The following is a 24796-nucleotide window of genomic DNA, read 5'->3' as shown; positions in this document are numbered from 1 at the left end:
GCCTGTAATGGAAATTTAAAATATGCGTCTTGTAGATCTACGTTAGTTATACGCATGCTGAACATTTCATCGAAATCGATTAACATACACACGAGCTACAAAAAATTAAAAGTGGTGAAAATCGTAGTTTTTGTCGATTCTAACATCTCTCGATGTGTGCCGTTTTTATCTGCGTCAACCGATTTCGATGAAATTTCCCGTGTGTGTATAGGTAACATAGATCTACAAAACGTATATTTTAAATTTTCGTTACAGCCTGAAACAAAAAAGTTATACAATAAAAAAGTACAGGCTCAAGTAAAAAGTGCCATTCTTATTTTCTCATGTAATTCTTACCGATTGTAATTTCTTCGAACTTGTTTTTGCACGTCATTCGGTAAACCAATCGTTCTAATTGCTCAAAAAAATTCAGGTCGTTTGGACCAATTTAAAAAAAGTTATACTGCGTTAAAGCTCGTTCGAATACTTTCGTGAGCCTGTGTAGCTCTGAATTTACTTTTGCACAGTGATCATATTAAATAACATTTTTAGGGTACCTCATGAAATTGTGTACGTTTTATCAGCGAGTGTGCATTGTTTTCAACGTATACGTGATTGTTTTCACTCGACTTGCGGTTATCGCGCGTGTCATCTTGCACCGCGTGTTATTATTAATCGGTACAGTGAGATATCACTTGAAAAGTAGCCTGGAAATTCAGTTACATAATAAATACGTCGGAAACAAGCGAGCGCGAGCAGACGAGTAAAGTGCACGTTACAACGAAAGGTTGAATATTTCAAAATCAGTTGCGCAAGAATTCTCGTCGAATCCTTCAGACATTTTCTTTTTGTGCAAACTCTGCTGTTTCTCGAGTATAAATAAATTAAGTTAACAAGGCGTCCGCTAACTTTTGTGACAATAAATTTGCGAACAGATCACTTGCCTCGGACTTTGACATTGTTTGCAAGTCACCGACAACACGTCGAGTAACGTCAGTCCACAATTATTTTTCAAAGTATGCTAATTGCTCTGATAATGATTTTGCTAGACTGTAGGACATTCTCATGGCGCGCATTCTTCGTCGATAGAGGAGCAAGCGACGTTGTTATCAAAAGGCTGATTAGGGTCTCCTCTTTTGTTTCTACGCTCCACTGAACCTTCTTTTAAACGTCGAACAAAGTAGTACGACGGAGACATTAATTGAGGGCTCATTAGTCCGGGCGGAAGCTTAATAATGCTTAGAAACAACAAGGAAACGCTACCTCGTACTTAACAGCATAATAAGACAATAAATAAATTATCCGAACAAATAATAAATCAGAACATCGACTCGAATTTAATCGACATCGGATAAGTGGCTGGGAGTAGCACAAATGGCTTGATAATACTTAGAAACAATAAAGAAACGCTACCTCGTACTTAACAGCATAATAACACAATAAATAAATTATCCTAACAAATAATAAATCAGAACATCGACTCGAATTTAATCGACATCGGATAAGTGGCTGGGGGTAGCACAAATGGTTTAATAATGCTTACAAACAGCAAGGAAACGCTACTTCGTACTTAACAGCATAATAATACAATAAATAAATTATCCGAACAAATAATAAATCAGAACACCGACTCGAATTTAATCGACATCGGATAAGTGGCTGGGGGTAGCACAAATGGCTTAATAATGCTTAGAAACAATAAAGAAACGCTACCTCGTACTTAACAGCATAATAACACAATAAATAAATTATCCGAACATATAGTAAACAAGAACAAATAATAAATACGAACAAATAAACTGTCACGGAATAATGTAATTAATAACGGAAATGTCTGATCAATGTGTTCGATATAGATTCTGTACACGAGATATAGGAGCATTAAGAAGTCGTTTGGAGTAACTAATGGATTAATTAAATCTCAAAATCAAATTAGATATCTTGTGATACTGTATCAGGCTGTTTCGAGTGGGAAAGCATAAAGCATTTAAATACATGATACGCTGATAAGACAAATTCACTTTTACGGAGTCTCGACTATAAAAGGGACGTGCATGTTATCCGCGTCATAGTGACAATCAAATCGGTCATACGAAATGGGTCGTTCCATTTGCACCGTCTTCGTGGTTCTGGCTATCTTTCAGGCCGCTTTTGCCAGCGATGCTGAACAGCGCAGGACCATAAACTTGCAGTTGACCAATCAGGCGAGTCCGACAACTGACTTGGTGAGCAATCTTTCAAGATTCAGCTTATAATTTTTTGGATCGTTAACGAAGATTAATGTGTGTGTGACAGTTCGATGGCGTTCGCGCGAAAACTCGGTTCATCGGAGATTTGGAGGTCGGCGAGCATTTGGAAGGCGAGACGGTCCACAGCGAGGAATTCGAGTTTGAGAATGGCCAGAACAAGATTTTTTCTCTCGAATTGGGCGTGACCGTTCCTAATGGTAAAGTTTCTCTTAGAAAGTGTCAACATTTATGTCCTGTCGTATTGCGTTGTACAGCAATTTCTCTATATATGTCGCCAAGTCCTCGATGATAAACGTCGCGGAATTATCCCCACTACCGCGGGATATACCCCGCGAGGGGAGCCCAGAAGCTCGGGAGACCTTGGTTCTACACTCTTCGAGGAGTGTAAGGTCGCGTGGATCAAAGAATAGTACAGTGATCTCTCCATATATGTCGCCAAGGCTTATATGATAAACGTCGCGGAATTATCCCACTGAGGAGCCACGAATCCAGAGAGACCTCGGACGCCGCGGTGTGTAAAAATAACACGGCATGTCTCCTGGACGATACAAGACGCTGGCAAGACCCGCGTTGTTGACATATATCGAGAATTCACTGTATTTAGCTTACTTTACTGTCACGCGTCCGTAATCGATCAGAAAATTGTATAAATCTGTTTTTCCTTCCAGGAACCATTCATTATTTCACTGCTGTGAATAAGAAGAACAACACCGTCGTGTTTTGCGACACTCCATTAACTCTGGGATCATCAAAGGCAGTGGTGATACTAAGAATGCCACCTAAATCGAGCCCCAAGATAGTCTTCACCGCTGCGACGCACTAGCTCTTCCCTATCGATCGAATTCGTCCCGAAAAGAAAATTCAAGGACACACGAATACAGCGTTTACTCGATATATGTCCAAAAGACGGATCTACCCACCGACATATACCGGCTAGGAGATACTATTCTAATAATTCAGCCAGCAAAAGTCTCTCGAGCTTCTTGTCCCCTCAAGGGGTTCTGGGACTTTTATTGTAAATGGACTTTTATTATAAAACTTTTTGAATATCAACGAAGAAAAATAAAAACCCTCCGTTACTGATCAGAATTGTTCGTTTATTCCCGATGTCCTAATGAAAACCTAAACGAATGACAATCTCAGGACAATTGTAGGCGTTTGTTTTCTGCGATTTTTTGGTTCGAGAACTATGGAGAAAAAAGCCCTTTTTTAACCATGAAACGACAACGCCACGCTGAACAGTATCCGGACTATTTTTAATTTCTAATTTCTATTTCGAAATATTGAGCATTCGAATATTTTCAAAAGGCGCAAAATATGCTTCAGGAAAAAGTTGTTCAAAACCGTGACCACCACACTCCACAGCATAGAGTGTTTACACGATATATGTCCAAAACACGGGTCTAGTCAGGGACATATATCGACAAGGAGATACTATTCTTCGCCGAACGTAGAAAAGGACAGCTAGAGGCCTCGGTTCATGGCCCCTCGCGGGGTATACCTCGCGGCAGTGGGGATAGTTCTGGGACTTTTATCGCCTAGGTAATTTGGACATATATCGGTCAGGAGATACTATTCTTTGAATCACGCCGAACGTAGAAAAGGAAAGCTGGAGGCCTCGGTTCATGGCCCCTCGCGGGGTATAACCCACAACACTGGGGATAGTTCTGGGACTCTTATCTGCTAAGCATTTGCGACATATACAGAGTAAACACTATACTTAACACTAGATTCACGCGACCCGTCAAAATGACAGTTAATATTTATAATTGACGAATATCGAGATCGTAAAGATGCATCCATGCGGAATTATTTAACAAATTGATTTCTTCGGGTATATATTATTAAAAAAAAAAGATACGAATGAAAATTTTATTTTTATAAAGTAACGTAAAATAGTGACTTTTAGCGCTCCGTAAACCTAGTGTGAAACGTCATCGAAGTCGGTGAAGAAAGACAATTAATTCTATATATAATAATTACTGTAAACAATGATGTGCAGCCTAACGATCAGGGGTCGTCGGAGGCCTCGGTTAAAAAGAGCCGCGAAAACTGCACGGCACACGGCTGAATCGAGCCGCACGATACCCGCCACCTGTGCATACCTGTCGACACGCATGCAAAAAATTCGCGAGGGTGTGCGAAAACGCGGGTGCGCGCGCGCACGAGAGCGTCCGCGCCCGCATGAAACCTGCGCGCCACGAGGTAAAGCTGCCAGTGCTATTCGTCGCCGCAGTGCGATACGGTCGATAGAGGAAAACGTGGTCTGCCTCCGGTGGTTGCAGCTGCCGCAGACGTTCCCGTCAACTCTCGTTCCCTTCTGTCCACCATTCCGTCCCGAATTTTCCCCATAACTCCCCACACGTCGCCCTTAAACCACCCCTAAACGCGCGAGGGGCGCGCAACGATTCTCCAACCGCGCTGCGCCTCATTTCGTTCGCAAGATGCAGCACATACGCCGTCACCAGACCGTATTGACAGTTGCCGTTCGCGAAGGACCAGCGAGACAAAAGTGACCGGTCAATTAACCGCGACGAAGCAAGTTCGTTCATACGGATGGAGATTAATTGAAACGGACGACGGTTTTCGCGAAATTTTTTTACTGTTCGATCAAGCCGAATGGATACACGATTGAAGGTACAATATGCGTCAGACCTGTCTCCGGTTTGTTAACAACGACTCGAATTGAATCGGCATCGGATAAGTGGCTGGGGATAGCACAAATGGCTGAAAACATCAAATTGTCGAACGACACAGAGAGCCTACTGAAAACAGTTTTCAAAGGATTACTGTCGACGCTATCGTCGATCTAAATACTTCAGGCATGTCTCGGGTTCGTTAACGTCAACCTCAACTATGCTGTCGTCGGGATAAGTGGCCGAATATATATCCCCAATACGCAAAACGAGCTCGCGGATATCGGCGGTTTATCGAACGACGTGGCCTTCGACGCGTTGCTATCGCCAATCTAAACGATCCAGACGTTACGAACATTCGAATTAAATTGACACCGTATAAGTGTCCGACGATGTCGCAAATGTCTGCGGAGATCAGCCAGTTCGACGCTTCGGACCTGTCTCGGCTATGCCAACACCGAACCCACCACAAACCATAAAAGTGAAACGTCTTACAAAGAGAAGAAAATTAAATCCATATAAACTGAACAATTTTCATCACAATATCTGCTAAAAGATATCAGTAATTTCCCGTTCTTATAATCTCGATAATTTGACCGCGGTAGGTTTAACATTGGCCACAAACAAGCGTCGCGTAAGTGTCCAGCAATGCCCCGGTCGCTCGACGCGAATTTCCCAGGGAAGCTACAGTCGTAGCGGAAACTTTCGGTATATTTCGCGAAAGGGGGAGCGAGCGTTCTACCATTTCCGATCTGCGAGTGATCGAGCGATCGACCGATCGGCTGAATGTGTCCGAAGAATGCGGCACAGCGTCCGAAGTAACAACAACGGCAGCGGCACGCTAACAGAGGCGATCGAAGTGCCGCGTGGCGAGCCGTGACATTGGACTGTCGCGAATCTGTTTACGGCGCGAGGGCAGTTCGCGAACCGGCCTCTGTCAGCCGGCTCTGCGAATGCCGCCGTTGGAAAAATCGCGGCACGCGGAACCCGCGGCCTTGGCGCGAGAGAGCCGCTTCCCCATCGATCACTATCGACGTCTGGATTCGAGTCTCGGATCGGCCGGGGATCGGTTCGACTCGTTGTCAGACCCGCGACGTGTACTTCGTTACGTAGCCCGGGGGGCTCTGATATAATCGATAACGTAAATATGTGTACGAACGGACGCGGCGGCTGAATGAACGATATTGGCGGCGGCGGTTAGTCGACTCTGATCGATACGGACGCGTACGTGCGTCTTCCGAAATACACGAGTCTCGAGAGCATCGAGACAAGTCGATCGGGGACCGTCAGATTGGTAACAAAGAGACGAACCGTTTTGTTTTGTCAGACTTCGAAACGAACGATCCAGACGCCGATCCCTGATATCGAAGATTGAATCGCGTGCGACTCGGAAAGGATAACATTGAAATTTCGACTCGATTGTTGCGGCCCGAAATTCGCGAAGCCTGGACCGCGCAGGGAGCATGATTCGTCCTGATTCTCCCCTCCACCAGGGATGAACTATGTTGTGGTTCTCGAAGGCTCGCTAAACCGTCGGAGAAGAGTGGTGGGTGTGTGTGTGTGGGTGGTCGCGAATCGATTTTACGAGAGGAGAGGAGAGGAGAGGATGCTCCGGTTCGCGTGGATGTGCAGTTTTTACGTCGAGTCACGTGCCAACGAGCGTAATTCTGCGACGCGTAGGGAGGGTTCGGGTCTCGGAAGCGTATCGACGGTACAGTGAGGAGGACAACTATAGCGAGGGGGGTGACTTTTCCCAAGTGCCCGCCTGGCGCCTCGTTGCCGTCGCCGTCGTCGTCGTCGTCGTCGTCGAGGAAAATCGATTATTATAGTGAGCCCGCCACCCCGTCGCTGCAGTACAATGACCTCCAAACCGGGAAGATCCTACAGCGTGAGGTAAGATGATCTTGAAGGGTGCAGGGGAGAACAAAGGGTAGGGAGAGGAAACGGAGAAAATAACCGTTTGCCTTTGCTATACGCTTAGGCACGTCTCTCTCTCTCTCTCTCTCTCTCCCTCTCTCTCTTTCTCTGAGTTTCGGTGCACGTTTTTCTCTGTTTTACTTCCGGTCTGACTCTTTTCCTGGCTGCTTTTTGAAGGGAGGTGCATGATCTAAAGTTAAATGTGGGCTTAGCGCTCCTGGGTTCGCGATACCACGAATGAGCTTCGAACATTTTGTGGAGGTTGTTATTGGATGATCAAATTTTTCCATAGGTTTTGATTCTCTCCACAGGGACCATAATTGTTATGACTAGACAGCGGATCTTTATGCAAACTGAACATTTTTTATGCGAATTACAAGTTGGAGTGAAGTAGATATTTATTTCCTTTCTTAATATGTTTCGTAAGTTAAACATAATAGTGTCTTCAAATTTTTCTATATGTATATATATATATATCATTTATTGTTCCCCTAGGGGTTACAAATCGTCTCCACGCCGCTCTTACTTCACCTAAATCTTAACCTAAAACCTAATACTTAATCTATGCTTAAACCTAACTTATCTTACATAGTTTTTTCTAATATTTTTACTGTTTCAAATTGCACCTACCAATTTTTGCCATAAACGCATAAAATCCGCTGTCTAGTTATAACCAAAAAGAAAAAAGTCATAGAATAACAAGTATTTCGTCGACTAGAATCGTATTGGTTACAAATAAGGATTATAAGTGACCGAACATTTTTTCTCTTGTTGGTAACTCTTGTCGTTCACAGAAATTCATTTCGATCACTTATAATGAACTTCTCTAATCGATAACTGCTTTGAGCAATCGAAACAGCTTTTCTTCATCTATAACAGTTATCGAGAAGGGTCCAATTTTTTGGACACTAATAACTGTTATTTGTAACCAGAAATGATAAAAATCGATATTTTTTAATCATTTTGTTCTTCGAATTTTTTTCTTTATATTTTGTATAGATTATCTTAAATTTCAATAATAATCGACTTTTTATTAACCCTTTGAACTCGGCGCTATTTTCATTCCAAAACTAGATTACTCTTCCTTATTAGAATATTTTCATTTTATTTATACGAAACTGATCCGATTACCATAATATTCAAATGTCTATTGATTATACTAATACTATACTAATACTAAATACTATTACTATAAATCTATTCGATACAAATTTTGTACTGTAACAAATATTTTGTAATATTTTTTGTAATTTCTTTGAAATAATGCCACAATTAATAAAATAATAATAAAATAATATAATAATAATTTCTAGTGGTGCTTGAGAATCACCACTCGAGTGCAAAGGGTTAATGATTTTTATCGTAGAAAATTTTAGAACAACTGTTATTTTCGGTCCCTGCTTCTCCCAGCAGTGAATTCGAAGTTCCACGTTTGGAAAAATCCAATTTCGGCATTGCCGAGTCAAGTAATCATTCTGCACCTCCAGAAGCCATAATTGACTTATAATTCCCAGTTTCCAGCTTCCACCACAGCAATTTGCGATCCCTCTTGCAACACGGAATCGCGAACGCGATCCGCGCGAAAATTATGGGAATTCCGCGCGGAGAGTCTTCGGCACCGCGAGATGAAAATCGCACGCGTTAACGTGCGGAAATCGATCGATCTAAAGTAAGGGTTTCATTCGTTAGTCCCGGCACTAATTAGATCGACAGTGTCTGTAATTACTTGAATGAAATTACAAAACGATATACGTATGGCACGTCTATGAATCGAAAGCAGTACTCGCAAAGAAACAAGATCGGCGATCCGTGCCGGGAAATATTAATTTCCTTAATGACCCGAAATTAATGTCTTTCTATTCTCGATTCGAATCGCAGGCATCAATTATTTCGAGAGCAATACGCGTTCGAGGAGGAACGGTTCGTAGTCGTTTTAATTCATTCAGAAATTAACTAGGCAAATGATATGGTTGCGATCTAGGCTTACGGGTTTATGGATAGACAATCATTATTTCTGCGAAAGTCTTTTCTTGCGCGGAGGAATGGATACTGTGTTTCTAGATTTGTTTTAGTTCTTTTTTTTTTTAGATTTCTGGGCAACATTATATTTGAAAGTAGATAGTTATTTATGTATTACATTGGGATTATTAATCGAAGTAGGATATATTTTTCATTGCAATCGTATCGATTGAATATGCTTCTGTAGGATGCAGTAGAAATTATACATTGCAAGAATTGAGCCGTTTATTTGGAAAGTAACCTAAGTCTATTTATGTTTAAATTGAGATAGTTAAGATATTTTTATTTAAAGATATTTAATAAAATTTGAAAAAGTATAGGATACCAATGTATCACACTGCTTAAGTGTACCTAAGAGAGTTAAATGTACAATTCCTATTAAAATAATAGCAACTATTAAGTGAATAATATGTGTTTTCTTAACACAAATGGAGTTAAGCCACTTTCAAAATTAACAGCTAGATTTGTTATAAAATTTGAAAGAGCCCATTCGACATAATTTAAAATGCTTCAAATTGAAAAAACAATACTCAATTTATTTTTTATTTCTTTGCAACACTTCAAAACCACAATTTATTCAATTCCGGAATTCTTTTAAATATTGATGAATACTAATTAATTAAAATTGCCTTCATCACTGCCTGCTGACATTTGAGAATCCGCACTTTCGATTATCAATAATGGATTGCACTTAGGCCACTTTCAAAGTAATATTTTTAATTATTGTAATAACTGCGAAAATTTATGTGCAAAAAATTATCCTATACTCTGAACATACTTAACCGCAAAGTGTTCATAGGTAATCATGATAGAGTCAATAAAAAAAATTGACAAGCGGAATTAGACCACTTTCAAAATAAACACCTCAATTATATTGTTGAAAAAAAGAAAGATCGAGGTTTGTCGGAGAGAAAATACTACTGTTACAGCAATTCTAATTTTGGATTTCCTTTTTTCTTCTTTTTAACAATCTCTGTTTGAAGTACCGTGTGGTCTTTGCTTCTTTCACAAATTCCCACTTAATTTCTCAGCAGATTTCCGGGGTCTAAGTGTTCTCCCAGTGACTCAGCGTCTCTCGGCATTAGGCTAAAATACACGAAAAAAGCTTGTTTCCTGTTAGCTGAGCGTTACGGGATCGAATCAGGTGATTTACTACAATTCCACAGGAACTCGGTTCGTTACAAGCTTCTTCCTGGTTGAATAGCCTTCCCATTCGTCTTTTTATGCGATAATAGGTAATAATCGCCTACTTCTCGAGACGAACTTCACTACAGAAGCCTCGCATAACTCCGAGACGCTGGCCAACGTGCTCGAAACATTCGACAGAGAATCGAATGCTCGTCTAAAACAATTAGAAATCAAATGCTCGAAGCAATAAACTTTTATTACATTCGCACTGTATTTTCTTTTTCTTTTTAAGGTTATGTCAACCTCGCAAGCGCCATTAGCAACTACGAGTTGTCATACACACGCGTGGCCGTTTTATTTTCGATTAGATTAATTAGTTTTGTATGTTCCAAGAAGTTGATTAGGTTCTCGCAAGAGTCCTTGGAGCGTCGTTGCGATAAATTCAACTTAAGTGTGAAAGCTGCCCCTTCTCCTTGGATCAAAACAGAAAAGAACATAGTGAGCGCCCATTAAAGTGATTTTAGAAATAATGGCTGACGCAGTAGAAAGCAATAATATTCCGACGATATATAAGTTCATAATTGGCTGTTAATTAAATCTCCACTCCGAGAACACTGCCATTTATTTGTTTCAAACTTGATACTAACTACACTTTTCTTTTACACCAATTGTTTGGAAAGAGGATATACCAATGTAAAAAGAATTCTGTAGAAAATATGGAACTGACTGGTTTGTTGAGTTTGTTTTTCTTCAAACTTTTCGATTCTTCATGTAACCTCAAAATGGCTGCGTGTAGATATAAAGTTGTTGACATAAGTGTTAAACACGAGGAGGAAAAATTCACTTATTCGAAGTTTCTGGCATAGCAATCACGGACAAACACGTGTATAAATATTCGAGTATTTGAGCAGAGAATATTTCTTTTACCGATTAGATAGGTGCATCTGGTCGCTTCACTATCAAAATATATATAGACGTGGAAGCCTTACCCTTCCAACCATTTTTTTTCTGTAGTCTATTTCTTCAAAGAAGAGCCACAGTTTGCACGGAAATATTCACAATTCTTATAAATGTATAATTATTATAATAATTTATAATAGAAGTAGATGGGACAGTTATAGAATGACTTCGATAATGGGGAGGCAGTTACTATGTTTAGATCAATACAGTAAATGTAAAATTTGAAACAGTATTTAAACGAATTTAATACAGTAAATGTACAATTTATAACAGTAGATGCATACTGCAATAAAAGATATTATATCAACCGACCATATGCTATGCCCGGGTCAGTCGTGACCCGTAGCGGTGGGGGTAAGCTCGAGCGACCGTCAGTATATACAATTTTATTCCGTTATAAGACGACGCTGTTCATTTCGATATAAGAAAATTCGTCTTCGTCTGAAGTACGACGAAAGCCGGTCCTGAGGAATCGTCTTATATCGAATGAAAACTGTAGTGAGATATCGATGTGGGTCAGAAATGACTCCGGCATAGGCCTAGAGCTCGCAGGAGTCAGAGGGTGAAATAAGTACGGTGACCTATCGAGGTGCACGTTATAATAAAAGTTCAACCGATATTCCCCCACCCCATAAAAATTGGATGGGAAATCAACATGAGAAAGTTGGTCCTACATTCTCACGGGGGCAACGTGTTACGTTTCAGTATTACAGCCGCCCCTGGGAATAAAACGTTCGAAGCCCGTTTTATACTTTTGACGAGTCAACAATGAACTTATTGATAGATGCTGTGTGTTACTTATACAGCTATTACAACATCTCATATTCCGAGGCAATCTCCGCGAAGAGAAAGGCGCGGCATGAGAAAGGTAACTCTCGTGTTATGCGCTCACGATTCTCTTTCTGTTACTTAGCCGTTGCTGGCCTTAACCCTTTATTCACTGAATTTCTTAAAAGCTTCTAAAATTTTTGCTAACCCTTTTTAAATACTTAACACTAATATTTTTAATTCACGATTATTAAGATCGTGAAGATCCATCTACGTGGAATTACTCAACAAATTTATTTCTTTAGATATACATTGTTTAAAATACACTATTTAAAATATATTATTTGAAAACTTGGATAGACACATTCTTCTTATAAAGTAATGAAAAATACTCACTTTTAGTGCTTCGTTAGGTTAGGTGCAAGTAAACACCCTGTAGCACAATTTTCGTTATAAGTCATCACCAAGGTCATTGATCACATGGAAAATAATTTGGGACTTCGAATTCCAAATGAATGAACCATGAAGTAGTATATAATTTTATAATGTCGGCTCATGAAGTTCATAACATGTTAAATTTCACATTATACATAATTGATAATAATAACTAAAAATTATAATTTACCAAAATGCAAAGCAAATAAGTATTTTATATATGCAAATACATGGACCATTTTAAATCTTTTACAATCCATCCTAGCATCCATCTTGGCCACACATCATCTTATATACAGTGAATTTTCGATATATGTCAACAACACGGGTCTTATCAGTGTCATGTATCGTCCAGGAGACATGCTCGAGCCGTGTTATGATTATACTCCTCGGCGTCCTAGGCCTCTCAAGCTTTATGACCCATCACGGGTTAGTAGGCACAATTGCGCGACGTGTATCATCCAGGCCTTGGCGACATATACAGAGAAATCACTGTACTTGTCTCTAGCCAGCTTCCAAAGAGAAATAAGCTTTTGCTGTCATCCAACAATTGAAGAACGAACTTCATAGAAGTGGACTTATAAGTCCCATCAGTAAATAAAGGGTTTAAATATTTATTCGGGTCTTCTAGGATAACCATTGAATTAATGTCACAATTAAGACAATTATTCGTTATTCCCGGTCGTTCAAGCTCCACACAGTTTGGAACTGTGTTGGTCTGTGTGTGTTTCTGATTGTTCTGTCTCTGTGTTCGCGATAGTCTTGACTTCCTCTATTGCCCCAATTCGACGGCAAAAAGCGGCGATTACGTCCCCCTAATCGTTTATGGCGTCGCGATACCGACGTGAAACGCGATACGTGTAATCAGCGAAATAGTTAGCATAGGCCGCACCCATTAATCCCTACTGTTATCACGACGGTCTCGAAAAGAATCGATCATCACGCCGAACACTTTCAGAGCGAAAATTTTTCCAATTTTTTCACGAAGGTTTTCTATTGGCAGCATTTTCGAGAGAGAACGTGCCTTCGGTTTTCCACCTGCCAAGTCGTGCAAAACGAAATTATCACAGTTTAAATATCGACGATTTCTTCACAATTCGAGGTTTCTGCAGTGGACATGAACGGAACTATACACGGACACACGGACACACGGACGCACTGACACAACACCGATATCGATATCAATACTGTTGGGAAGGAAGTCTGTAAATAGAATAAAAGTGGGCAGGTGGTCTTCTTATCGATCAAGCCTAGTTTCTTCTGGGGCAAAGACCTACTAAACTGGTGGAAAAATTCGATAAGGATGTAGGTCCATAGCGAGTCAAGAATTAATTTTTTACATTGTACTATATTGTCCAGACAGGTGCTCAAATAAATCATTAATGGCAACCTCGATGGTTCTGACACGATCTTGTGAAAAATCGTATTAGCATAGTGCAGTAAAGTCTTGATCCAAGTCCAATCCTCGGGTCCTGTGACATAGATCGTGTAGGGAGGTATAAACACGGACCGAGGCAGCTCGAGCTTCTCGGCCCCTTGCAGAGTATGCGCCCAGTGGAGGGGATTAGGCGAACCGACTAAAACCGTGTAGCTCCGTTCGGCTTAGATCGAGGCTTTACTGTAGTCCATTCCTCGAATCGGAGACCGCCTTTGATAATTAACCCTTTCCACTCGAATCCATTTTACCTCGAAAACGAAACATTTCTTCCGACCCAGAATGTTTCCCTTCTATATATATTTTTTTCATGCTGTACATACGAAAATGGTGCAGTTTACTCGTACAGTACTGAAATGTTTAGTAATTTATTAAATACAAACAAATTTGATAATCCTACGAGGGGTTAACGCACAAAGCGAGAACCCACATTTAATTGTTTACGATCTAAATTGTTTTAGAAAATGAATGGACTCGAGTCATTGTCTGGATGTTTGGTTGGTTGTATCAGGTTTATGGAAATTGTTTTGGAGGAAGATTGGGCAGTACAAAGGGCGCTGTCCGCAGTAACTGGAGGATTCTCTTTCGTTAACCCGGTTTTTTGACGGAGATCTGAAAACATGCTCGCGTTCGTAGCGTCAAAGGCGAGCTGCCGACCGTTTTACTATTTCACTTGACCCAAAAACACCATCTTAAAGCGTAAAGTGCGACGGTTTCGTCACGCGTTTCTTCCTCACGGTGCGAATCGGTTGTACACGCGACCGTCTTCCACTTTAAACAGCGTCATGCTTCAATATAGGCTTTATCTCCGCGTTCGTCCAATTACTTTACCCACCTATGTCCGAAGGAAACCGAACGTAAGCCTGCACGAATCATTCCACGGAACATCCTAAACATTGCTACTATCCGGAAAATATACGGGGGGAAATGATTTAAATGAAAAAAAATTTTCAATATACCCGCTAGCGTCGTTTATCGTCGACGACTCGGGGTCCGAGGCCTTTCAAGCTTCGGGGTGTGCCCCGCGGTGGTGGGGATAATTCCGCGACATTTATCATCCAGGCCTTGGCGACATATATAGAGAAATCACTGCACCACGTTTTTAAGACGAACTAAAAAGTGTATAATAATTTTTCCCAGCCCTATAAAGACAGTCCTGAAAATTTGTGATTGTGAATTTTTAATAGCTATGTATATTGAACATTTTTTTTTTTATTTAAATAATTATTTTCTGCTTCTTTTTTTATTTTTTCTTTGTTTCAATTTTCTGGCTAATCAGGTAGTTAGTTTAAGATCTTTATTTACTATTTATTATTTATGATTTCTATGCGGAAAATAAGATTTGTCTGGAGTCAATCGTAAGTGGCAGAAATTAGATCTGTTTTCGTGGAATGTCTTTGGAGTTCTGTGTTTCGTCGATTCAGTTTTCTAGAAGAATGTTTCCGTAAACACAATTAGTCTCCGGTAGGCGTATTGTCTGCGAAAAAGTTTTCACTTGCAAAATTGTTCCGCGGCCAACTCGATAGTCGCGAACGATCGAACGCTATCGCGTGCGAGCTGTATAAAAGTTTCACGGTCGCTGTTGTGCTCACGTAATAACAGTGGGAAAAACAACCGCGTAAAATAAATTGACGACCCGTGTTGTTCGCGGCCACGGAATTTCGCGCGTTCTTTTTTTATCGGTTGCGCAATATTTGTCCGAGATAAGCAGGCAATACCATCGTCTTAGTTTTCCGAGTTACTTCATCTTAAAGATATGTGCACATGCTCGCGAAAGTATTCGAACGATGATATATCCCTACTTAAAAGGGACACAGACTGTACAGTATAAAAAATATTTTGAAATTATCGTACGTATTGTGTGCGGGAAGTATGTGTGGATAACGTGTAAGCTGAGCAATGTTTGTTTACGTTCGCCGCTGCTTAGAAATGCTATTAATACGACGACAGTCCTTACAGTTCGCATACTTTTGTGACCTACGATGTGTTATTAAGTCTAACAAAGTCTTTCGAAAACTAAAATAATTTCAATAATACACGTTGTACACACATTTTCTCCGTACACAATCAGAGGTGGGCTATATTTGGCGAAATAGATATTTTAAGTACTATTTAATATTTTACAGTAAAATATTTTAGTAAAATATTCTTATTTCGATGATATAAACCACGAAATAAAATATTTGTATTTCAAAAATCTGAATCATCAAATAAAATATTTCCAATTAACAATCTGAAACACAAAATATAATATTTTATTTCAATAATCTGGCATAAAATAGTTGTATTGAATACGAACCATTATTTTCGGCATGAATATTTAAAATAAAAGGGATAAAATATTTCGAGATTAAATCCAAATATTTTTAACATTCTTCAAATAAAATACTATTTGGAAATACTATTTTAAAAAACTTATTGCATCAAATAAAATATTTTATTTTCAAAGTCGTACGTATAGTTTCAAATAAATAGGATTATGTACTATTTAAAATACTATTTTACCCAGCTGTGTAAACAATTCATACTTAAAACATAATTTGTATACTGTACAGTCTGTGTCCCTTTGAATTAGGGATATACCATTGTTCGAATACTTTCGTGAGCCTGTGTATGTAATACGCAAATAATTATATATTTATGCTTGTCAAGGAGTGAAAGAAATACAAAACACAAGGGACAGAGAACATTTACATAAAAATAAAGGCAAGAAGAAGAAATGGACGCCGAAACAACGGCAAGCAACAGAGACGCGCGACTCCAGCGCCATCTGTCGACGTGTTGAACATACAGTCCAACAATACTGAATTCTATTTCACGAATATGCCATAACTTTGTAATTCATCCGGTAAAAATCGTTCGAAATTCGAAGAAGTATGGCGCATATTGACAATTGTTAATGTATTTAGATCACAAGTCTGAGAAAGTTCGCTCTCCTTACGTCACAGAGAAATTGAATACGGGTCAAAAGTGACCCGGACTCCTTTCTCGTAATCGTCGCCCGACGATTGCTTACCAATCGGTGGATTGCACACGTGCCTGGAATGTTCGCCCTGTAATCTAATCATCGAAATCATCAAGCTCTCGAGCGCCAGTCTTCGTCAAACTGGTTCTCTCGAAAGTGCACTTTATTGCAGTGTGTTGAACAATATTATTTCTGTTATTCTAAAAATCGAAAGATTCGCTTATCGATGATCGTTGAAAGTTGTGCAGAAGAATGTGAACACCGTACGTGTAATCCGTGAGTAATGATTTTTTCCTCTCGAAGATGCACATACATAGTTTGCACAATAAGTTTGTTTAAATGATTTACGTGTATATCTCTGCGAACTGCAAATGCATTGCCATCTACCATTCCGAGAAATTTAGTATAAAATGATTAATTCTGACAAGCTAACTACCTTGGTCATAGTTGATTGTATCCTGAGATTGTAGTATTTTTTATTCTTCAAAATAAAATGCTCTCTCAATGCCATTTTCTTCACGTTCTACGTGTTACAAAGCTGCGTTACATTCTAAACCGATTTATCTCTTTGTTGAGAATGAATTATTTAAAATTTTTCCGCTTGTAAATTATTTTACGGTTTTTGGATAATTTGTTTAAATTTTTCATGTTCGGCGGTGTTCTTTTTGTTTTTGCCTGAAATGACATGAAAAATTGCAACAATGAAAAATGAACCACGGTTTCGCGAGCTTTATCGATCCGTGACTCAATTAATTTTAATCGAGTAATTGCAACGGTGAATTTGCAAATTGCGTCACACCCATTCTTTAAATATCACTTTGCCAAGAGTGTTTTATGCACTCCTTGAACTATTCCGTCTCCAAATGTGAGAGCCGTAACGAGAATTGCAATCCATAAAAGCAAATGTCTTGCATTTTTTCCCCGGAATGCAATCTTTACTCGATATATGTCGCAAATATCTAGCCAATAAAAGTCCCAGAACAATTCCCACTACCGTGGGGTACACCCCGTGAGAAGCTTCGCTCTCCCTTTCTATGTTCATCAATGTATCAAAGAATAGTATCTCCTAGCCGATATATGTCCCTGGGTGGAACCGTGTCGTGGACATATATCGAGTAAACGCTGTATTAAAGTTCGATCAAAACAGTCTTTTGGTATGTTCGATGTTTAGTATTTTTTTATACGTCAAATAAACTTTCATTTGTGGATTTAACGAGTCTAGATTTTCATTTATTACCGCCATGCAGCGTGACCGCACTTTCGCAGCCATAATTCCATCGATTTTGCAGATTTGCGAGTAAAACTTTGCGAGAATATTCCCCAAGGATTCTGTTAAACGAGTACACCATCGCACAATTTTTTTTGAAAAATCGATTAATTTTCCATTCAACCAAGAGTCCCTTAGGAAACCGTGATTCGGCGCTAGAACGTTGAGGCGTGCAAATATGCAAAAATTTCCAAGGCCTTCCGCTTCAGACGTCCGCCGATTGTATTGTCTTGTGTTGCGCGTACATTTTTGGCCCGTCCGAACATATGTACTATCGTACAATGACGAGTTATGCAACCAGCAGACTAATTATCGATTATTACGCGTTGACATACTACTGCGTTGCATCAGCAGCCTATTCGGAAGACGGCAAGACGCGAAATAATCAAAATACAAGAAAAATTTCAATGGAGAGTATGAAAGAGAATGAGCGCCGGTCAAGGCAAAAATTAATGAGTGCTGTTGTTAACGTCGTGGCGATCTTGGGAACAAGAAGATGTTGGAAAATTTCATGCTATTAAGGGAACGTTGACGTACACGTTGCTTTCTTTTTGCGAAAGTTGCAGTATGGTAGAAATTGCGGATGATTAAATTCACTTGTCGTGCACCGTGTTGCTTTTTTTATGAACATGCGAGTCGACAATACGAATTTACGCGTGCAATTTTTCTGGGTCACTTCTGAAAGGATAGGATAGGTTAGGATAGGCTAGGATAGGCTAGGGTAGGCTAGGGTAGGCTAGGATAGGGAATAGGATAGCCTAGTATAGGTTAGGATAGGCTAGGATAGGGGATATGATAGGTTAGGATAGGTTAGGATAGGTTAGGATAGGTTAGGATAGGTTAGGATAGGCTAGGACAGGGGATAGGATAGGTTAGGATATTCTAGGACAGTGGATAGGACAGGCTAGGATAATACCAATAATATAATAATAGGACAATAATAATATTTTTGTATGACAATTTAATAGAAATTATGAAAAATTATTTGAATATAAATTTTATTCGTAAATTAAATTTGAAAATTTTAGTTAAAATGGGTAAATTTTAAAAAATTATTTAAACATGAATTTTATTAGTAAATTAAATGTATAAGACAATTTTATTGAAATTGCGAATATAGAATTTGAAAAAATTATTTCGATATCATCGTTTTCGTGCTTCGAATTGAATTTGCGATTCATTTCTGCGAAACTTCTGCGACGAACTATGCGAATATTTAGATATGTGTTGCACCGAGCAACTAGTACGTTTTTAGATACTAATGCGCGCAATCGAAGCGCTCGATCGTTGCCAATTAATCACTTTGGCAAACATGTAATTAGAAAATAAATCGTTGTTGATTCGATCGCTCGGAGGCACCGATGCAATAAATTCACCTGATCAGCGGAAAATGGCGACCTTCTCCAACGTTGCGCATGCAAACGCGACAACGCTCTATTTAATTTCGCAGAAAAAGAAACGTCTGCGGGATTTTCAGTTCAACTTTCTTCCGTGTGCTTCTACCTGCGATATCTTTCCACCATTAATGATTATTAATTTGAGAACGACACGCATGCTTCTGAAAATTAAACATTACATAAACTATGGACTATCGATTTCGATCACCGGTCTTATTCGATCGAAATTCTCTCGAAGAGTAAAAAGATCACTGAAAAAATAAAGTAGAATTTTCACTCAACTGCTTTTCGCACGCTCTATTAAGCATTTCCTTAACATGTACATAATACCTGAGAATAAATATAACCGCACACTATATTTATTACTCTTGTGCATCGTGCGAGTAAAATTCGATAGTTATTTTCAACTTTCACATTTTTCAATCTACTCCACAGGAAGATCCATCTATAGATCATCATTTAAACGACGATTTTGCATCGAGTTGCAATCGTCTAAAAAATTATTTTTTTGCATTTTTCAAACGAAAAAATATTTTTTGTATCTTTGGAACGATTCTTCATCGTTTGAAAGGATCGATTACATTTCTGTTTAACTTCAATCGACCTCTCGACCTCTGCTCAACCGAAAATAGCATATCGACGATTGTGCAATAACGTCTGCAGGTCACGTGACATTGTCAGCGCATAATGATCCCGCCCAATGATCCGTCGATCTTTCATTTTGTGTTATTCCATCTTCCTCCGCTGTGGCGACCTCGGGGATCAAATTGCGGCGTGTTCGTAATGATCCGGACACCGGAAGCCGAACCGGTGATCTTGATAGCCGTCATCCTCGAGAGACGTAATCTATTAGCACGTTGCCATTTTTATCGTGGTGTGACAAATATCGTTAATTTACACTGCTCGACTGACCACCAAATCTACAGTACCATTTCTTTACTGAGACAATACTTTATTCCAGACGGACAAGCGATTGATTTTTTATCATAAGAATAATAAAGAAATGTCCTTGACCCCTCGCCCTACAATGTCGAGTCAAACTCTAATAAATATGTATAGCAAAATAAAAATTTTCTACCTGAATTGCAACTGACTGGAGTGAAATAAAAATTTATTTTCTCTCTTAATATGTTTAATAGGTTGAAAATAGTGTAACAGTGTTTTAAAATTTTTCTAATGTTTTTACCGTTTTAAAATACGCCTACCCATTTTTGTCATAAATGCATAAAATCCGCAGTCTAGTTATTAATTTCCTTTAAACCGGAATAAAATTCTATTTTGAAGAAATTTAGAATATCTATTCCATTTTAATAGATTTTTTTTCTTTTTTTCACAGAAATTACGAACTACCAAAAAGTTCTAATTACTGAAACAGTGAAATAAATCGTAGTGCTAGGGTCCAAAAATAATCTTTTTCTTCTAACTAATTAATCTACCTTTTCAAAAGTTTCAGTTGTTTTTTTTTGTATTGCAATTGATATTTTTCTATTCGTCTGTAAATAAAGGTAGACTATTCGGTAAATTTTCAGAAGAGTAATGGATCGTATGCTTTCGCTCTCGAACAGGCAATGCGCGATATATTACGATGTAGATTGCAGTTCCCAATGCACGTACGCGCACACACGAACAGTATGCAGCAACCTCATTCGCCCTTGAACTACCGGCAATATTCCGTGTCGCGTTCTCCAGGAGAGAATTACGTAATGTTTGCTTTATCAACCCTCAGCTGTTTCCAAGGTGGGTTTAATGAGGCTCACGTGCCGCGACGATTTACCGTGTGAATGACGATGAATCACCATGTGTGCCTTTATTCGATTTTCACTTAGGTCTTCGCGCTGGCAATGGAAATGGGAAAGCTAAAGCAACGTCGTTACCTTAAAATACACAACGGTCGACTCAACTCGAATTTTGTAGGCTATCAACAACGAGCAATGGAATCGAAGCACTGAAATAAATCGACAGAATTTTTATTCCAATTTCGAATATAATTTCTGAATCGAGAAATATAGAAAAAAAAAAAGAAATTTTAAAAAGATGCGGGATTATCAATGAGAAACGGGATAGAAGCATTAGAATTTTCATTCTATTTTTAACACTAAACCTACCGAGCCTTAAAAATAACCGATAAAATGAATTATAAATTAAATGAATTATAAAAATGACGAGGTTAAATTTATTTGGATTTTGTGCGGTCCGTATTATAGTACATGCTCTACTAAATATATTTATTTAATCATTTCCCGCGAAAGCATCCTATAATTTCAGTAATTGTAAAATAAAAAATCTGGAACCGGTCATTTCGACCGTCGGTGGTAGGTTTAGTGTTAATTCAATTCCCCAATTTGAAAGTTGGGGTTAATTACATTTCTCAAACCTTCATGAACATATTGTTGACGTTCTCCTGATTAAAATGAGCCCCAACATGACACAATTCGGCGCGCATAATCCCCCCCGCTGACGCTCCAGTAGTCCAATCGTTAGGCTTTGACGTCACACGCTGTACAGTATGTGCAACCGCTTTAGCCAATAGAGAGCTGCTGGAGGCGTGTCCGTTCCACTCTGACCAATCAGCTCCGCAGTCCTTCCACGAGACTTCTTGTGCGGCAGTACGTTTAATCCTCAACAGAGCAGAACCTCTACTATCCGAACCAATCATCGAAGCAACTAGTGTTTGGATAGCGGGTGCAATTGTCTAGCTTAAGTGTCGGGTGAAATCTGATCTGTACAATAGTTGGAAATATTGTTTATGGTTTGGGAACACAATGTTCCTGAGAAATTGATTTAGAAATTCTCCGCATTGAATTCCGAGGATTGTCGAACCCCGACTTGGGAGAAGAAGGACACATTTCGATTGCGTACAACCAGCCACCAATTAACACCTCCTAATTAATATTTTTTTCCTTCCGGTGGCAACGATCTTTCAGCAACATTCTAGGGAGTCTCACTGGCGCGAGCGAGGCGTTTCGCGAATTTCAAAACAGCCGTGCTCTCCGTTGTAATTGCAACTTCCTCGGTTTCTGATCTTATCTGAGCGCATCGCTTTATTATCCGCGCCGAACAATTTCTTCTCCGCTCCGCAACTGTGTACGCGCGGTGCGCATTGTCTATAGACACTCTCATCTCGGCGATACTTTCACTAAATACAGTAACCGCGATGAATTATCGGCTCTTGCCAGCGACTCCCGCGAAATTATGGCCGTGCACCGTAGAAGCCTAATCTTAATTCGCATGTAACGCGACCGGGACGAACGCGAGCGACGGTGTGTTCTCGTTGACAGGACGATCCTTTCATTCTCGTTCTGGCGCAATGCGTTGCAATATTCGGGGCAACGTCTGTTGCGAATTGCGCAAAGCTGCATCGCGGATGCTCGCGTGACAACCCTGAGGATTGCATGATGCTGCGAATAATAGATCGGTGGCGCTGTCGTTGACTCCAGATTGCACTGCGACAGATCCTGTACAGTGTCGTTTCATAGTGCACAAAAGCGACGTGTTCGTGCAAAATTTATTCCAGAAAGATGTGCTGGATCACGAAGAAGTACAACACGCGGATTTTTCAGCGCCGAGCTTGTATCTATGGACGTTCCGTTCACGCTGCAAGTAACCTCAAGTTTGTATACAAACAGAGGTCACCTCTCCGAGTCGACCGACGCGTCGCCTAACCTAAAAATCTAGTGTCGGTCCCTTGGCGCTTAACGTGTTAAGCAAATGCATCTGTTCCGAGAAACAGAAGCTGTCTAGGTATAGCTACTTGTCCTAAGTCCCACAAGGAAGGAAGTCCAGGAATCTGTAAAGAAGTACAGTGAATTCTCGATATATGTCACCAACACTTACCCGAGTCGTGTTATGTTTACACTCCTTGGTGTATCTCACGGGATATACTTCGCGGTAGTGGGGATAATTCCTCGACGTTTATTATCCAGGCCTTAGCGACGTTTATCATTCAGGCCTTAACGACGTTTATCATCCAGGCCTTAGCGACATATATAGAGAAATCGCTGTACCTAACACAGTCCCAGGATTACAATCGGTCCATCTAAACCCCGAATTGTCTACATAGTGTCCGAATTTTTTGGCGACCAGTTACAATCATTAGCTACTTGTACTAGGTCCCTCAAGGTGATCGAGTCCAACGACACTAATCTTGAAGATGTGGGTTCCACAGAAACCCCGAATTATCTATTGTTTCGAATTTTCTGGCGACCAGTTACAATCATTAGCTACTTGTACTAGGTCCCTCAAGGTGATCGAGTCCAACGACACTGACCTTGAAGATGTGGGTCCTACAAGCTCTGAAGAAAAATACATTTGTAAGGATTTAGATAGCTAGGGTTTAAAATGAGTCATTTGGACGAGGAAACAGATGTTGTCCTATGCACACGTGTCTCCAAGGGCAGCATACTCTTCGTGTCCGGTTGAAGACGAAGAGTACCTAACCCAGAGTAACTAACATTCCTTATCTGAATACTAAAAATTTCGTAACCATTTCAAGTCATTAGGTTCAGCAAAGGGGATCGAGTCCAATGACACTGACCTTGAAGATGTGGGTTCCATCTAAACCCCGAATTGTCTAGTGTTCCGAATTTTCTAGCGACCAGTTCCAATCATTAACTACTTGTACTAGGTCCCTCAGGGTGATCGAGTCCAAGGACACCGACCCTGAAGACGTGGCTTCCATCTAAACCCCGAATTATCTAGTATTCCTAATTTTCCAGCGACCAGTTCCAATCATTAGTTCCTTGCGCTAGGTCCCTCAGGGTGATCGAGTCCAAGGACACCGACCCTGAAGACGTGGCTTCCATCTAAACCCCGAATTATCTAGTATTCCTAATTTTCCAGCGACCAGTTCCAATCATTAGTTACTTGTACTAGGTCCCTCAGGGTGATCGAGTCCAAGGACACTGACCCTGAAGATGTGGCTTCCATCTAAACCCCGAATTATCTAGTATTCCTAATTTTCCAGCGACCAGTTTCAATCATTGTCTGCTTGTACTGGGTCCCACAATGAGGCCAAGTCCAACGCCACTCGATCTTGAAGATGTGGGTCCTAGAATCTCTGAATAAAAATCGATCTTCGATGAACGGATCCGAGCACGACATCTTGGAAAGCGTCGTGTTTGCGTTGCGAGCAGGTGTTGCCGTAGTGGCACGTGTTTTCGTAGATACTCTTCGTGTCCGGTCGAAGTAGAAGAGTACCGTGCTGTTCCAGAGCAGTGATTCCGGTCAGCCGGAATAGCGGTACTCGCTCGGCCGTGCATCTTCGTTCTCCAATTATTATACTGTTTTCCGCGGCCGTACTTTTACGCCTCTTGTCGCGAAAGCGGAAGAAACTGCGTGCTGCTGGACGCGTCTTGATAAAATCATTTCAGTTTTTATCCACCGTCTCGTAGTCTCGGCACACACACACACACACACACACACACACGCTCTTCTCTCTTTCTGTCTCGTTCCTTGACACGCGCGCGCGCGCACTCGCCGTGTAATTTACTAGAGCTCTCTCGTCGTGTTGCTTCTTCTTCTTCTCCTCCTCCTCCTCCTCCTCTCGTTCCCTTCTTTTTTCGGTTCTTCTTCGACATTTTATCTTATTTTTTCCGCTTCTTCCACTCTTGTCGCGGACGACGCGCAAGCCGGAGATGAGAGG

At 40.2% G+C, this 24796-nt stretch overlaps 2 protein-coding genes across 5 annotated transcripts in view; both read left to right on the top strand.

Moving 5' to 3' along the window:
• The first annotated feature begins 1946 nt into the window (after positions 1 to 1946).
• LOC143360880 (uncharacterized) lies at positions 1947 to 3237 on the top strand. Its single transcript, XM_076800040.1, has 3 exons — positions 1947 to 2204; positions 2275 to 2425; positions 2897 to 3237. Exons 1-3 carry the CDS (start codon positions 2076 to 2078, stop codon positions 3049 to 3051), a joined length of 435 nt encoding a protein of 144 aa, XP_076656155.1. The 5' UTR covers positions 1947 to 2075; the 3' UTR covers positions 3052 to 3237.
• A 2850-nt stretch (positions 3238 to 6087) lies between these two features.
• The window catches only part of LOC143361112 (uncharacterized), a 45205-nt gene continuing 26496 nt past the window's right edge, over positions 6088 to 24796 (top strand). The window contains exon 1 of one of the 4 annotated variants that reach the window (XM_076800377.1): positions 6088 to 6757. In XM_076800377.1, the coding sequence (XP_076656492.1) occupies positions 6723 to 6757 (35 nt within the window). In that variant the 5' untranslated portion in view covers positions 6088 to 6722. Of the gene's footprint in view, positions 6758 to 16657; positions 16768 to 24796 lie in introns of those variants that run through there. The other 3 variants (XM_076800375.1, XM_076800378.1, XM_076800379.1) reach the window with 3 other exon arrangements.

The sequence above is a fragment of the Halictus rubicundus genome, chromosome 14 (genome assembly GCF_050948215.1).
Source record: "Halictus rubicundus isolate RS-2024b chromosome 14, iyHalRubi1_principal, whole genome shotgun sequence".
NCBI classification, from domain to species: domain Eukaryota; kingdom Metazoa; phylum Arthropoda; class Insecta; order Hymenoptera; family Halictidae; genus Halictus; species Halictus rubicundus.
Note: the sequence above shows the minus strand (reverse complement) of the source record. Positions and strands in the feature narration are given on the sequence as shown.